This window comes from Hipposideros armiger, unplaced genomic scaffold (assembly GCF_001890085.2).
Source record: "Hipposideros armiger isolate ML-2016 unplaced genomic scaffold, ASM189008v1 scaffold_24, whole genome shotgun sequence".
NCBI classification, from domain to species: Eukaryota; Metazoa; Chordata; class Mammalia; order Chiroptera; family Hipposideridae; genus Hipposideros; species Hipposideros armiger.
Genome location: NW_017731374.1, coordinates 1,000,547 through 1,014,948, shown reverse-complemented (window position 1 = coordinate 1,014,948; position 14,402 = coordinate 1,000,547). Strand labels below are relative to the sequence as shown.

The 14,402-nt window shown below is 41.3% G+C and overlaps 1 protein-coding gene across 1 annotated transcript in view; it reads right to left on the bottom strand.

Annotated features, from left to right (window-relative positions):
* Positions 1 to 14,402, bottom strand: part of ZNF462 (zinc finger protein 462) — a 131,873-nt gene that overhangs the window by 76,781 nt on the left and 40,690 nt on the right. Inside the window, exons 2-3 of the mRNA XM_019635821.1 lie at positions 2,504 to 2,753; positions 2 to 1,421 (exon numbers count right to left, since the gene is read on the bottom strand). Of these exons, the coding sequence (XP_019491366.1) occupies positions 2 to 1,421; positions 2,504 to 2,723 (1,640 nt within the window). The 5' untranslated portion in view covers positions 2,724 to 2,753. The remainder of the gene's footprint in view (position 1; positions 1,422 to 2,503; positions 2,754 to 14,402) is intronic.

The window sequence follows — 14,402 nt, the reverse complement described above, 5'->3', positions numbered from 1 at the left end:
CGGCGGCGGGGGCGGTGGGGGTGGCTGCAAGGGATCCACCAGGATTGCTGACTTTCTACCATTGATGCTTGGGCCCTCATAGGACACTACACCTTCATTCAGTGAGGAGGAAAGGCTTTCACTCTGGGAAGTCACAGCATCCCAATCTGACGTTGGACCCGTGTGACACTGTTTGTGAGCCCCCAGTTTTAACGAGCTCTTGCAAGTGAACGGACATTCGTCACATTTGTAGACAGCGGTCTTTCCAGATAAGTGGATGTTTTCTATGTGTCGGGAGATGCTACGTCGGTGCATGGTGAGAAAAGGACAAAAGGGGCACTGGAACCTGTTCATGAATCTTCTAAAGGGAATGCCCTTGGTCTCCAATAATTTGTTGCCATCCGAGCCCATCAGCTGCTCTGCAGACATGCCTGATGTCTGGTGATCCATAACATTTAAACCATTCTCGCTGTCTATTTCATTTAACTCTTCATCAGAGCTAGAGTCATTCAGCATGCTGTTAGTTTCCAGGTCAGCAGAAGAATTGGTCATGTCAGCCATTCCATAACGGGATCTCTCTGCCAAGTTAACAAGGCCAGAATTGTGAGGTGACTTCGGCTTCATCTGAGGGTAAGACATGGGTGAAAACTTGGAAGCTGAAGAAGAATTAGGTCTCATGATGGAGTTGCTGATGGAGCCCCTGAAGTTGGAGACATTCGTGTTGGGTATCTCCCGGCTTGCAGCATTCATGGACAGGTAGGTGGAGTTGGGCGTGGGGCTGGAGGAGCTCTTGTTCTGCACATCAGGTAGATTCGTCCCTTCTTGTTGCTGTCTGAGACTGGAAAGGATCTTGACCATACTGCGGTGTTTCTTCATCATGTGGTCACACCAGCGTTCTCGGCGGGGGGTCTGGTAGCTGCACCACTCACAGCAAAAGTTGCCTCGGGACTTGGTCAAAGGCTTGACCATGGATTCTAAGATGCTGCGCTCCACCACCTCCGCTGGCAGTTCCTTGCAGGGGTCTTGCAGGGACATGGGCGGGACCACAGGGTCTGGCACTGGAGCAGGGGCAGGCGGGGGAGCAGTGGCCTCCTTCAAATTGTTTTTGTGATACATCTTCTGATGCTTCATTATTCTTGCCCTCCTTGGTGACTTGTATGTGCAAAACTGGCAAGAGAAGACCTTTCCAAATCCCTCGTGCATCATGATATTATAATTTAAGGATCCTGGAACAGGGGGTCCCGCCGAACTCCCCTCAGCTTGAGCCCCATGGACCTTCCTAGTGTGTTCTATGAGGAGGTTTTTTGACCTGAAGTAGCGTACGCAGAACTTGCATTGAAAAAACTTGTTTGTTGGTTTGGGGTTAGGGGCAATATGCTGACCGTAATATCCTGGACTGTGGCCATAGTAACTTCCAGTCCCCAATGCAGTTGCATTTTGACCTAAAGAGAAAGCATAAAGTAAGTGGGAGGAGAAAAGCAAAGCAAAAGAGAATTAAGAAATTCAATCATGCAAATCAATTTTTCCTTTCAATTATTCTTCATTAATAAACATCACACTCAAAAGGCCTAACAGCTCACAATGAGGCCCTGAAGAATATTAACGAAGCATTAATGAACATACACATATTGCTTCTCACGGACGAAGATGCGGTGTTCAACTTTAGGTACAACACTCATCTCCATTAATATGCCACACAGCTATAAATGTACAAGTTTCACAAACTGTAATATTCATTCTAGAACTTTTTGAGATACTACCTTGTTCTCCAAACTGAAAAGAAACTAAGAGACATACCGTATTTGCCGGCGTATGAGACGACTGGGCGTATAAGACGACCCCCTAACATTTCCACTCAAAATACAGAGTTTGTTATATACTCGCCGTATAAGACTACCCCCTCTTCCGCACACCTTCCACACACCAAATAAAAGGTAAAACAATATCAGATTTGATTTCAACATTTATATTTATATTCAAATGCTTATGACATGCAGGAAAACTGTCACAAGGCTGTATGTAATCAAACATATACATAAATCGCGATTCGCGATTTTGCGCTATCATACTGGGTGTATGGTCGGCTGTGTGCGATTTTGCGAGTGTGGTAAAATCGCATAACAGCAAAATCGCATAACAGCCGAGCATACACCCAGCAGCGCTGCTGATGCCTGAACGGTATGTGGAATGAAGTGGGCGGGCATCGGGAGGCCACTATGGCACGGGGCAAGCACTATGGGAAGTCTATCTGAAGTGTACCTGGCGTATAAGACGACCCCCCACTTGGAGGCATATTTTTCAGGGCCAAAAAATCGTCTTATACGCCGGCAAATACGGTAAGGAAGCTGAGAAAAGAATAACCTAAGATACTCAAGAAGAAAAACATGATGCCCAAACCACAAAAATGGCTCAAAAGATCAAGAAACTCTGTAGAAACCATGCATATCAAGAACCATGGCCACAACAGGCTCAAGATAGAGAGCAATGAAATACATCAGATATACCAAGTTTAGTGTAGATTTACCTGATAAATCCTCTGCAATTACAAATTCATCCTTTATAGGAGAAAATTCCACCTCCGTCTGATTACTGGCATTCATGGACCCGGATCGTGGTTCATTAGCATTGTCTTCGGCAACATCAGTTGGCTGCAGAAATGCCGTGTGGACATCCTGAATGTGTGCCTTGAGATCTTCATAAGACGGGGCTCTGAAGTCACAGCCATCACACTGAAGCACCTCCATGATCTGGGTCTACCCTCTCACATTAGGAACCTGTGGTAGAAGTCAGAACAAAACATCTTAAGGAAAGCACCAAATGTATTCCCCAAGCTGATAGGGCTGGCCGTCTATTAATGGAGAAATTCTAATGTCAGCTGGTTTCTCTTATTGAACTCTACCAGTTGGAACACTAGCCAAAGGAAGGCAATCAAACATAATAGGGATGATGTCCTTGACTTCATAACTTCAAAGAAGGAATAAAGAAAAGCAGATAAACTTTTTCTGGCTTCATATAAATATATCTTCTAATGCTATTTGTCAAGAAAAACCCTGAAACCTTCCAAAGTTTCAGTAGTTTCTGAATTTCTTCACTGAATTCAAATGTCTTGGTAAATTAATGCTGACTTTAGTTCTGACTTGGACCCATTTTCTTTTTGAACTAGAACCTTCTCAGAAGCAAAAGGGATATTCATACAGAAGGACAAATTTTAATATTGATTTGCTGTTTTAATATAACATTGATGTTTTATCACCAAATGATGAAATAGTACTGAATCTCAGAGTGGTGATAGAGTTTTATTATTTTAATCTTAGTAATTTTAAGAAATAAAAATTTTAAAATAATTTTATTTTAATTTAATATCTTAACTAATATTAAGATACACCTTTTTACTCCCTTCCCCAAACACTTTAGTTGGGTTTTGTTTTGTTTTTTTCTTTCCATGAGCTAAATGGTTATTTGCTTTTTACTACCTACCAATTATAACCTAACAGCTTAGCTTCTCCAATCTAATTAGGTCATAAAATATTTCTCATGAGATTCTCAAACAACCAACTTTAAATGACAATCCAGTTTCTAGTTTAAAGTTGCACCCTGGTACCTCAATTTACATTAAGGCAACAGAAACTCACAGTTTTGAAGAGGGGCTTCTAAGTCATGACTTGATCTTTTCTCACTTCTCTCTTTTACAAATATGAAGTGTATACTTGGACATAAAAATCTGTGAACCTGATGTAGAATAAAGAAAAACTTGCCCGACTACCCTTCATTCTGCTGTTTACCATGGGACAGAAATATATAGATAGCTTAGAAATATATAGATAGCTTCACATTAACTCAATGGAGAGTCCTACCATTAACTTAAAAATGTATTAGAAGGTGTAGTCCTTCCTATTTTACTATATATCCTGAGTTGAGATACCCAGTTATTATCTTAATGAGTGAGTTACTTCATTGAGCTCACCGCAAACTCTACTGAGTCATTGTAATCTAGAACCAGGTGGCCAAGAACTAAAGCTGTAGCCAAATCTATACTTTTATTGTATAGCAACTTTCTCTACTTTCACTGTAAAAGATAAATTATTGCTGCAAGAGAACAAAGTCTAGTAATATGTCAATGGAGTAAAAGAAGCCATTGCAGGAGGATTTTCCATGAAAGAATGCTCCTGCTGATAGCCTGCTAAAATAACTTCTGGCAAGTCCAGCTCTGGACAGACTGAGCTTGCAGAGTGAGACGCAGATATTTACCTCCTCTTCTTTCACCCAGCAATTTATTCTTTTTCAATAAACATTGAACTGTGCACCAGAGTCTTTTCAGCTAAGTCTCAATATTCCAGATACACAAGCTTTTATGTCTAAGCACCAACCCAAATTGTGTGGAAGAGGTTGCTATCAGCTCTGGATCAAATTACAGCAGTCACTGAGGCCCCACCCCACTTCTCCTTTCGCACAGTCCATTAGACCTGAAAACAAATTTTTCCATGGTGCAGACGATTCCTGCATTTAGAACACTTCACAGAAAAAAGCAGATCATCCAGTGTGCACTCCCCATCCCCCAAGCTTAGTCCTTTCATCTCAGCCAAACAAGCCACAGCTCTGCTGAATGTGTTTATCACACTTTCAAGAGATATGAGCTCCTGCGTCACTGAAGCTCTAAGACTCACTAAGCTGCCCTAGTCCTCTGAGCTTAGGAGCAGCCATTTTAGCTCAGAGCTTCTCCTCCGTGCACAACATGGCTTCTCTGGGATTCTGCTAGGCTGACAATCAGAAATGAACAGTGGAAGAGCACGCTGGGCTCCTCCTATGCTCTTCTTCTCCCAACAAAGAATGAACTGTTTTCATTTCTTTCCGAAAAGCTGCACCTTTCTCCTCCTCAAATGGCATTCACCAAGATCTCCGAAGGTTCTTTTATCCCATGATTGATATGCTTGTCCCTTAGTCCCAGCAGAGCACTGGTTACTGCAGGACGATCCTGGACCAGACCCTGTTCTACAGCAGGGCTTGGGGGTGGGGTGGGGGGACCTCCAGAATGCCTTGGCTTCTTGGGAGTCGTCCTTCCATACACAGAAGACATACCATCCGACTCTGCTTGCCAGATTCCAAAGTCTAATGACCTTTGTTAATCACCAGCCAGTCTGTCTGCATCAGCAGACCCTGCCAACAGACACACCCTTCAACACAAAGGCTGTAGCTATTCCTTTTAAAAGAGGTTCTCTGAAAGCTCCATTGTGTAGCTGAGAGGAAAACAAAATCTCTTCCCTTCGAAACTTCAAGCCTTTAGAAATAACGCAACAAAAGCCTTTCTGCTGTGTCTTTTGGAAAGTTTGAGCCTGGTTTGCACAGCATCCACAAAAATTACGGTTCTGCACAAGGAAAGCAGGGCACCTTTAGCATTAAGTCATCTACCCTGAGATGAAATTCATCTCTCTATACAGCTCTCTAATACCTTGGTGTCTTCTGATGCTGTTATCAAGGATTCTAACTTTGCTGGATGCAAACACAAACCAATAGTCTCCTTGTTCTGCTACAAAGGAGATTAAAGGTTATGAGATCAAAAAAAAAAAAAAAAAGGCACTGATTTGGAAAAAGAAGAGATGATGAAAGTGATTTCCTAATGGGTTCTAGCTTTAATGTTGTTGCATCCTCTACCTCAAAAATAGCTCAGAGCCTTAGAAGAGGTTAATCTCCAGGCTGCTGAGAGAACCAGCATCAGGTACAGCTGAATGGCCTTCAATTTGACGTCTGCACCAAGTACTGAAATAAGGATGTCGCCTCCTTGGAAAGCCATTTTGTCTTTGTGTACACATTTCTCCCGAAGACACTGACAGGAGGAGAAAACAGAAATTGCAGCATGGCCTAAACAATCAAAGAAACAGAAACTTGATGTGTTATGAGGCTGAAGATGTATGTACCCATGTGTGAGAAGTGAGATAGGAGAAGAAGGGAATAGGGGAGGGGAGAGACAATGAAAGCTGGACCTGAGGATGACCCGTCCATCAACCAGAGTACATTTTTTGCAGCGGATGGTAATCCTCTGAGAAACCAACAACAACGAGGAAAAAGATGAGAAATAAGCTCTGCATAATTGACTGCTTCATCAACCCAGAAAGAGCAGCAACCCTAAAAGGCTAAACTAGACTGATCTGCTACAAAATGATGATTTAAAGTCAAAAGCCTTAATCTCCTATCTACTTCATTTAAAAATTCTGTGATAATGAGATTAGCAATTTTTCCCCCTCACTGACCAAATCAGCAAAATCAAAAGCAGAAGAGGAAGCTTCTGAATGCTATTTCAAAAGGTCATGAGATGAATTTACAGCTCAAACAAGCACCCCCATCTCCTACCCCCAATGCAATATTTCCATCAGGTGACAAGGCTCTAAACACTACCCATGATGACATCTGCTAGGCAAATATGGATTCATTCTCAAATAACCTAGCACCCAAGGTGACTCATCCTCCTTACATGAAACCTCTACACCATCCTAATTATCCATTACGTACTCTTCAGTACTAGTTATGATCGGTTGTTGGCTTATTCAATTTACATTTATAGTTCAGGAATTTCAAACTGTGGGGTTTTAATGGAAACCCTAAATGCGATTTTCCATATTTGACAAACACTTTTAAGTCATATTTTTAAAAAATCAAAAGATTTTTGTCAGTGATCTGGACTATATACATGAGAATGGGGAAAGGGCAGTTATAGACACAGGCTGCTCTTTCTCCATCTTAAGAACACCAGTTTTAATTTATACTGTCTGCCCACACACTTTCTGTGCTCAGAATTCCAGGAAGCCATTAGGCCTCCGTTTTCCTCTCGTGAAGGTGAAAAGAGACAATCCACAGCTTCATGGTGAGTCCTTCCAACTCACTGCCCAGAAGTAACTAGAGATGGGGGAGGTGCCTTTGACATTTCACAGGGTTCTCCCAATCCTGCCACCATCCACCCTCGCTCAGTTCAACTTGGCAAGCATGGCTCTTCAAGTGTGCATGGCCCAGAAGTATAAACATGGTCTTCAAGTCATCAAAATCCCAACTGTCTCCAGGAAGAGTCCAAATTAAACATGCAAGCCTTGCCTGGATCTAACCTGTTCTCTGACTGAAGGACTGCAGACCAGAAATAAAGCTGTGAGGCACCCCAGCCACAGGGACTCAGTAGCAACTAATTATAACCTTCAAAGCCTTTGAGAAACAGAACCAGAAACACCATCAGGTGCTTTTCCTCTGACCACTCCAGAAACCTAGTTTCATTTATAAGACACTGAACTCCCCAGTTCTCCTGAATCACAATTCTAATAAAAGGCTTTAGTGAGCACCTGTTGTTTGTGCTTTTCTTACTTTTCCTTCCTACAAGTAAAAAAAACAACAAAAAAAACAACAACACCCAGTTATCCAAGGACAGGTAGTGGAATGCATAAACTTTGGAATAAATAGTTCAGCTAGAAAAACAGAAAAATCAGGAACCTAAAGAGCATTCTACAAACATATTTGCAGATCGGAAATTGTTGATATGATGAGGTCAAAGAGTTGTGGGGTGTGTGGGGAGGTTAGGGTTTCTATTTGCAAGCCCCAGGACCATGGTTGGGGAGGAATTTTCTTGCTTCGGATGAAAAATGGGTGGGGAGGTGGATCACTAATCCACTTCTGAATGTTGGGTTGCTACTCTTAGCATCAAGGGTTGTTCTCTATCACTACTTATCCTTTATTCATCATGGTCAGAGCGGGTGTCCTAATAATTTAAAAATCATTTAAGCTATCTTTCCAAAGAGGGCTGGACTGAAAAACTAAAGCAAAATCAATCTCCTTTCAGTAACAGGAACAGTAAATAGTTAAGGAATCAGGTTTACAAAAGCAAACCTAGTATCTCTCTCTCGTTTTCTACGTGTGTGTGTGTGTGTGTGTGTGTATTCACACACACATATATACATATATATAAATAATTAATTTTTTATTTAATTTGAACTCAGATATGAGCATATACACTCCAAATTAATAGGAGAGACCTGTCTGTTAAGAGTCAGTCCCCTTCTGAATTCAAGTACAAATGACGTTAAGTACTATTCCTATACTATAGACTTAAAATAATAAACCAGCAAAATGAGCCAAAAAAGAACTTCTGACAACAAGCTACCTCCGTCAATCTCACAGCATTTGGTACTACTATAGATCCTGGCTCACCATGTGGTGTCTTCAAATGTCCTATCAAATGTTTATACTGTTTGCTACATGATCTAAGCAGTTCTGTGTACTCTTGGCAACTCACCACACTAATGAAAGGTTTAACATATCAGGGAGGATAAATAATTAAGGAATTCAGAAGGGAGACACAGCTGTTCTTCAAAACCAAATTTTCAGAAGAGAAAGAATTAATTTGCCATCACATATGTAACCCCCAATATGAGACTGAGTTTAAATAGCAGCAGAGAACTACCATGAGACCTTGAATCCTGCCAATGCATGTGGCCTCTGTTCTATGTGGTCGGCCTAGTCCATCTGTGGAACCTTGTACAGAAGCGTCAAGTCGGAGGCAGGCAATCTGCAGATGAATAACCCAGCCACCTTCTGGCCAAGAATGTAAGTCTTCAGGTTATCTTGTTTTAGCTTTGTTCTCCTGCATAGTCTTCAAGTATTACAGAGCAGGTTGGGGTAATATTTTATAACAGATACCTCTGGGATCATCACTAAAATAAGATGAGCATATAGGGATGTAATCCAAATGACTAAACACAATGTCAGGTATGTAAATAAGAAGCGATTCTGGCTGAGTGACCTGTTATGAAAGCAGGTAGTGAGTATCTAATGCAGAAAGAGATAGTACATACCTTCTGGAGAATTCATGCATTCCTTTGCAATGATATAAGGCTAATTGAGGCCAATAGGCAGTCTGCCAGCTCCCCTGTCCTTAGAAAAGGAAGCGTGTGATTTGAACAAAGAGATACAAGAGGAAAGAAGGGACTAGAAAAGAAAGGGAGGAAGCAGGGTGGTATCTCAGTAGCTTCAGGCTTCATTGTCTGCAAGGGGGAACCAGCAGTTCACTAGATAACTCTAATTCTGAGAAGTGTCCTCACAGATATTCTCCTTGAGAAATGAAACAAAACAAAACGCCTCCTCACACTAAAATTCTCAAAGGCAACCATGACAAATGAGATCTCAGCTCATCTGGTTATTTCAAATGATGGAAAACCATTCTTGGTGTTGAATGAATTCTCTGAAATGTCATGGTCCCATTCAGAAGTTCCTTAGAAACTTTGAAGCCATTCTTGCCCTAGCATTTAGAACAAGAGATAACTGATTTCTCTCCTCCAGGGCCAAACCTCACCCAAAAGGCGGAGACAGAAAATCACTGCGTTCCTTGATAGATTCCTCAGAATGCTGGCTGGGTTGCTACAGACACTTTTCACATTACAAGAACTCTCATTACAAAAATTGTAAAATTAAAGGCAAGCTGCAGATATGCTGCTGGGTCTTCATTATGGAACTGATTAAGACGCAAAGTAAGCAGAAGCTGCAGTAAAAGTCATCTTCCACATCAAGACAGACCAAACTGTACATTGAGTACCTCCTCTGTGGGTTTGAAAGCTTAACTGACCTCAGGCCTTGGGTGTGTGTCTTCATGGCCCTAACTGCTCCTGACACAGAGAGTCCCGCCAACCGCACAAGGTCTAAATTCTAGTTTCAGTGAATGAATCCAGAAATCATTTTAACAACTTACCTTGCTCTTAATCACCATGCAGAGAGAAGAGAAAAAAAAAAAAAAAAGACCCAAAAATGATGTATGGTTGACTTGTGGAGAGTATAGAAAAGTTGTGCTAGAAGAACTTGTATTTGGGGAAAAAGCCCATAAAAATCCCAATCTAATTCTCCTGAGACTTGCTCATCACCCTGTGCTCTTGGTTTGCTCAGAAAATTCAGACAAGTTACTTCCTTTAGACAAGAATTGTCCCAAGTCTGCCTATATCAGTGGCATACAAGGCCCTGAACCAAGCAACGCAATGACCTTTCCAATTTAATTTTTTATATTTGACAAAACTGATTACACAAGCCTGTCACCTCTGCCTGTCTCTCTGTCCCTCTCCAAACCATGGTTCCTGATCTAACTACCCTGTCAGGATAAAGCCCTAAGCAGAATGCTTTCTGGACTTGTGTGGATCATACACACTTTCAAGTCTCCCTACCCAAGGAGATCATGATTTTTTTCTTTATACCTATAGCAGAAGCCATTAGAAGGCTGTCCCTTCCTCCTTGTTAAACTAACCAAATGGCCCATTTAGATCCATTAGTTTTCCCACCCTTGTTCCAAAAATTAATAGAATCATATAATAGGAAAAACACAGTATGTGTTTTATGTATGGAACTGGTAGAGACCCCAAAATTAGGAATTGATATTTTTTTAAGATAGCTAAGGAATTTCTTTCCCCTTCATAATCTCCAATCTATTTTCAGCAAATAAATTTACTCCTGAAAATCACTGCACCCCAAGAACTTCTAAGCAGAAAGTTAAGACATCTGTCTATCAACATAACAGTAGAATTTATCACCATATGAAAACACTAGAGTGCTCAGGTACTTGGCCAATCCCACATTCCACGAATCCTTAACGATAAATCTCACTTTTGCCCAACCAACTTAGGTTTCTCCGCTTATTCACTATTGGGCTGTTCAAAAAAAACAAGAAGGGGGAAGAGGAAGAGGAGGAGGAGGAGAAGGAGACAGGATACAGAAATACCTATCTAGCAAACAAAAGAATTGGTTCCCAGCAGGTGTGATGACTCTGCCTGCCATCTTCACCGTGAGCAAGCCTTTTGAAGTCTGTACTTGGATCATTTTGCTAAATGAAGAGATTAAATTATGATGTTCAACCTTTTGGTACAAAGGGCATGTTTTACAAGATTTCCTTCTCATATTTTGAAAGATTTTTTTTCTGACTTAATTCACTCCCTTACTTTTTATTATTATTCAGAGACAAATGGCCAATTTTATATGGCTGACTCCTCATCATTCAAGTCTGGGCTCAAAGGTTCCACCCTCCAAGGTGTTTTCCCTGACAACTCCATCTAACATTAGCCCACACTCCCCACCTCCATGAAATCCAGTCCCCTATCCACAACCCTGACCACACTCACTTTCTCTTTATCATGTTACACTGCTTTAGTTCCTTCACTGTTGACATGATACCTGTTTGTTTATGGTCTGTCTTCCTCCGCTAGAACATAAGCACGCTGAGATCAGGTCCATGGCTGTCTATTCACGTTGGTATCTTTAGCACTGGGGGCACTTCACACAACACGTACTCAGCAAATGTCTTGAATGAATGAACAAATGAATGAATCAGGGCTTCTGAATGACAGGATTCTAATCAAACATTAAAAGATTGGTCATGAGAATTAGATTCTTCTACTAACTCTGTTATCATAGAGCAGTTTTACACCCTCTCCTTCCCCAGCCCAGTGGTATCTGGCAGTATCCAGAGACATTTTGGGTTCTCACAACTGTAGGAGGGTGCTACTGGCTTCTAGTGGCTGAAGGCCAGGGATTCTTTCAAACATTCTACAATGCACAGGACAGCCCCAACAACTAAGAGTGATGTGGTCCAACAGTGCAGAGGCTGGAAATCCTGTCATAAATGGTGTCCAGGTATTTTCAGTCTCTGCATATAACCCACGTGTCTTTATAAGCCTTTCATGGAGCCCTGGCTGGTGAATCTCTGTACTAGATGATCAGCAAGTTCTCTCCCAGCTCAAAGATTTTACGATTCTATGTTTCTAAGTGATCTTAGCAACCTTCATGTCATATGATGTCACAAGTTTTTCGTTTTATTTTTCTGATTTGGGTGTTTTATTAAAAACTTCAAGAAAACTCCCAAGATAAAAGCATGTGACCAGTCCATCTTTTTTTTTTAGTGATAAGGCCCTTGCACTGTTAATGACCCTGTAGGCTTTGTAGGTAAGGAGTCAATGTCATTAAAAATGGTCAAGTTCTACACTTAGCAGGTGGCCTCCAACCAAAATTTCTGTGAAAAACATGACCCACATTTTCTCCTGTTCAACATGTAAAATTATCTTCTCTCAAACTGATGGTGCCCCAGGCTACTCAAAATCACTCTTCAGAAGACGAGTAATGCATTCCTTTTGGTTCTTATACCCCCAGGGGCCAGCACAGGTCTGCCCTTGATGAGATCTGCTTTATGAATGAGTGTATGCATGCCTGCTTTCCAGGACAGTATTAACCAGTGGCACCAACTCAAGGAACCTAAGCAATTCCAGAGAGCCTCCATGGCCAGAAAAATAAAACAAAACAAAACTTAATGCTGTGTTACACTCCCCCACTCCAACTAATAAAGCTCAGGAAGCCACATCACAGTGATGAGTTGACTTCCGGAATACTAAGAATTCTAAGTCCCCACTTGTCCTTGCTATTTGACTAAGTGGCCATCTTCCTTTTCCTTGTCATCATCCACCAGGAAGGTGCTCTGGCTGCACCATCCCACTCATATATTTATAACTCTGCTAAGCTACCCTGCACAGATATGACACTTGGAATCATCACCTGAGGCTGCGCTTGAGACTCTTTGGTTGCCTTCCCTCCACAAAATCCTTCTAATTCCTGTTTGCAAAGATTCTGGAAAGTCTGAGGAACCATCCTCAGTTACAGCTCACCGTAGTATAAACATTTTCAGTGGAGGGAAGGGTGATGAAATTAGGCAGGAGCAGCTTTTTCTCTACTTTGCTTCCTTGAAAAGTACTGAAACAATATACTACTCGTGACTTCCTCAAATCAAATAGAAGAATTAAGCCTAAAGGTTAATTATCTATAGGCTCATAACATCCACTAGAGAGGAGATGTTAAAGGCCATGTAGTCCAACCTGGTCCCATATCTTCATTTTTCAGATAATGAACCTGAGGTCTCAGGAAAAGGAAGCAGCCCAATGCTTCTGGAACACAAACACTCTGAAGCCAGAAAAAAAAAGAAAATGTTTTGAATTCCATAATTTGAGAATGGAAAGCAGGAGTAAAGACACTCTAGCAATGTTATCGGGTTCATTAATAGCTATTCACACTTAAAGCCCATGCCCCATATATTCTAACACTCGTCTTCATTCACTGGGGGAGGCAGATTCCAGAAAAACACCAGGTGTCTCCTCTGCTCTGAATTCTACACAGGAGAGCAACTGCAAAGGTGCAAAATCCATTGTCTGCAGTTTGACTGTTCAAAGATCTCCTTAGGCATGCAAGCAGTGTGCTCATACTTTGGAAAGGCATTTGGAAGACTGAAAGTTGCTGACAAAGGTATACACAGAAGAACAAGAGCTATAACACTGAATTATCTTTCTTCAGAATCCAACCTCATGGAATCAGAACAAGGTTATATAGTAGCTTTATGCCTGCCAAATCTACCCCAGGAGAAACATCGTCTTGTTTCTTATGGAAAATGTGCACTGCCAACAAAGTCGCAGAAGGGGCTGGCTGAATGAGCCTTAGGGGTATCTGGAAATATCAGGGTCAGTTCATTTAAAGCGGAGAGGAGAGGAGCAGTCAGTCCCACAAACGCCTGGCGAGGAAGCCAGCCAGTCTTCTCCGGGCATAGCTAGTGGGCAGCTCAGACCAATAATTTCAGGATACTATTGATACCAAATTTCACATCAAATTACAGACCAGGTTCTGAAACCAACCACAAGTTGGAATATTTTACCACATTTACCAATACATGTGTTTATTTATATGTTTATTTATCCTTTATTTATCTATATTCCTAGTAGATATCTATATCCATTTGTTAGATATAAACAAACACAATGTACCTGAAATACTCTCCATAAAGTTCTCTTATAAAAGAGTCTCTTATTATAATGAAGAGAATGGCTTAGAAATTAAGAAGATGCTGAGATCTGAATGTTTGTTCATGTTTTGACTCCATGTAGAATATGTTTACCTACATTTTAAAGGTCTAAGCAATTTCCATCCTCTGAGACAATTTCATCCTCTGAGACCACCTCTCAAAGAGGGGTCCCTAGACGAGCAACATCAGCATCACCCAAGAACCCATTAGCAACGTAAATTCTCACCTTCCACTCCAGACTTAATGAATCAGAAACTCTGGGGGTAGGGCCCAGCAATTTACATTTTAACAAGCCCGCAGGGTGATTCTGATGTCCACTTAAATTTTAATTTTAAGATCAGGCTCAAAACTTCCTTCTTGTAGGAAAGTGTCCCTGAGACCACCAGCGAGATCCGTAAGTTCCCTTCTCTATTGCACTGGGCACCCCACTTACAAACACTATTGATGGAGTGACTATGATAATAGCTTTGAAGTCTTTAAAGAGTCTAGGAGGACTAATGTTTACAAATATTTCACTTTTTAACCATTAATGGGAAAACACTAAGTTGCAGAATCCAGCCTCAGAAGTGAGTAAGGGCACACT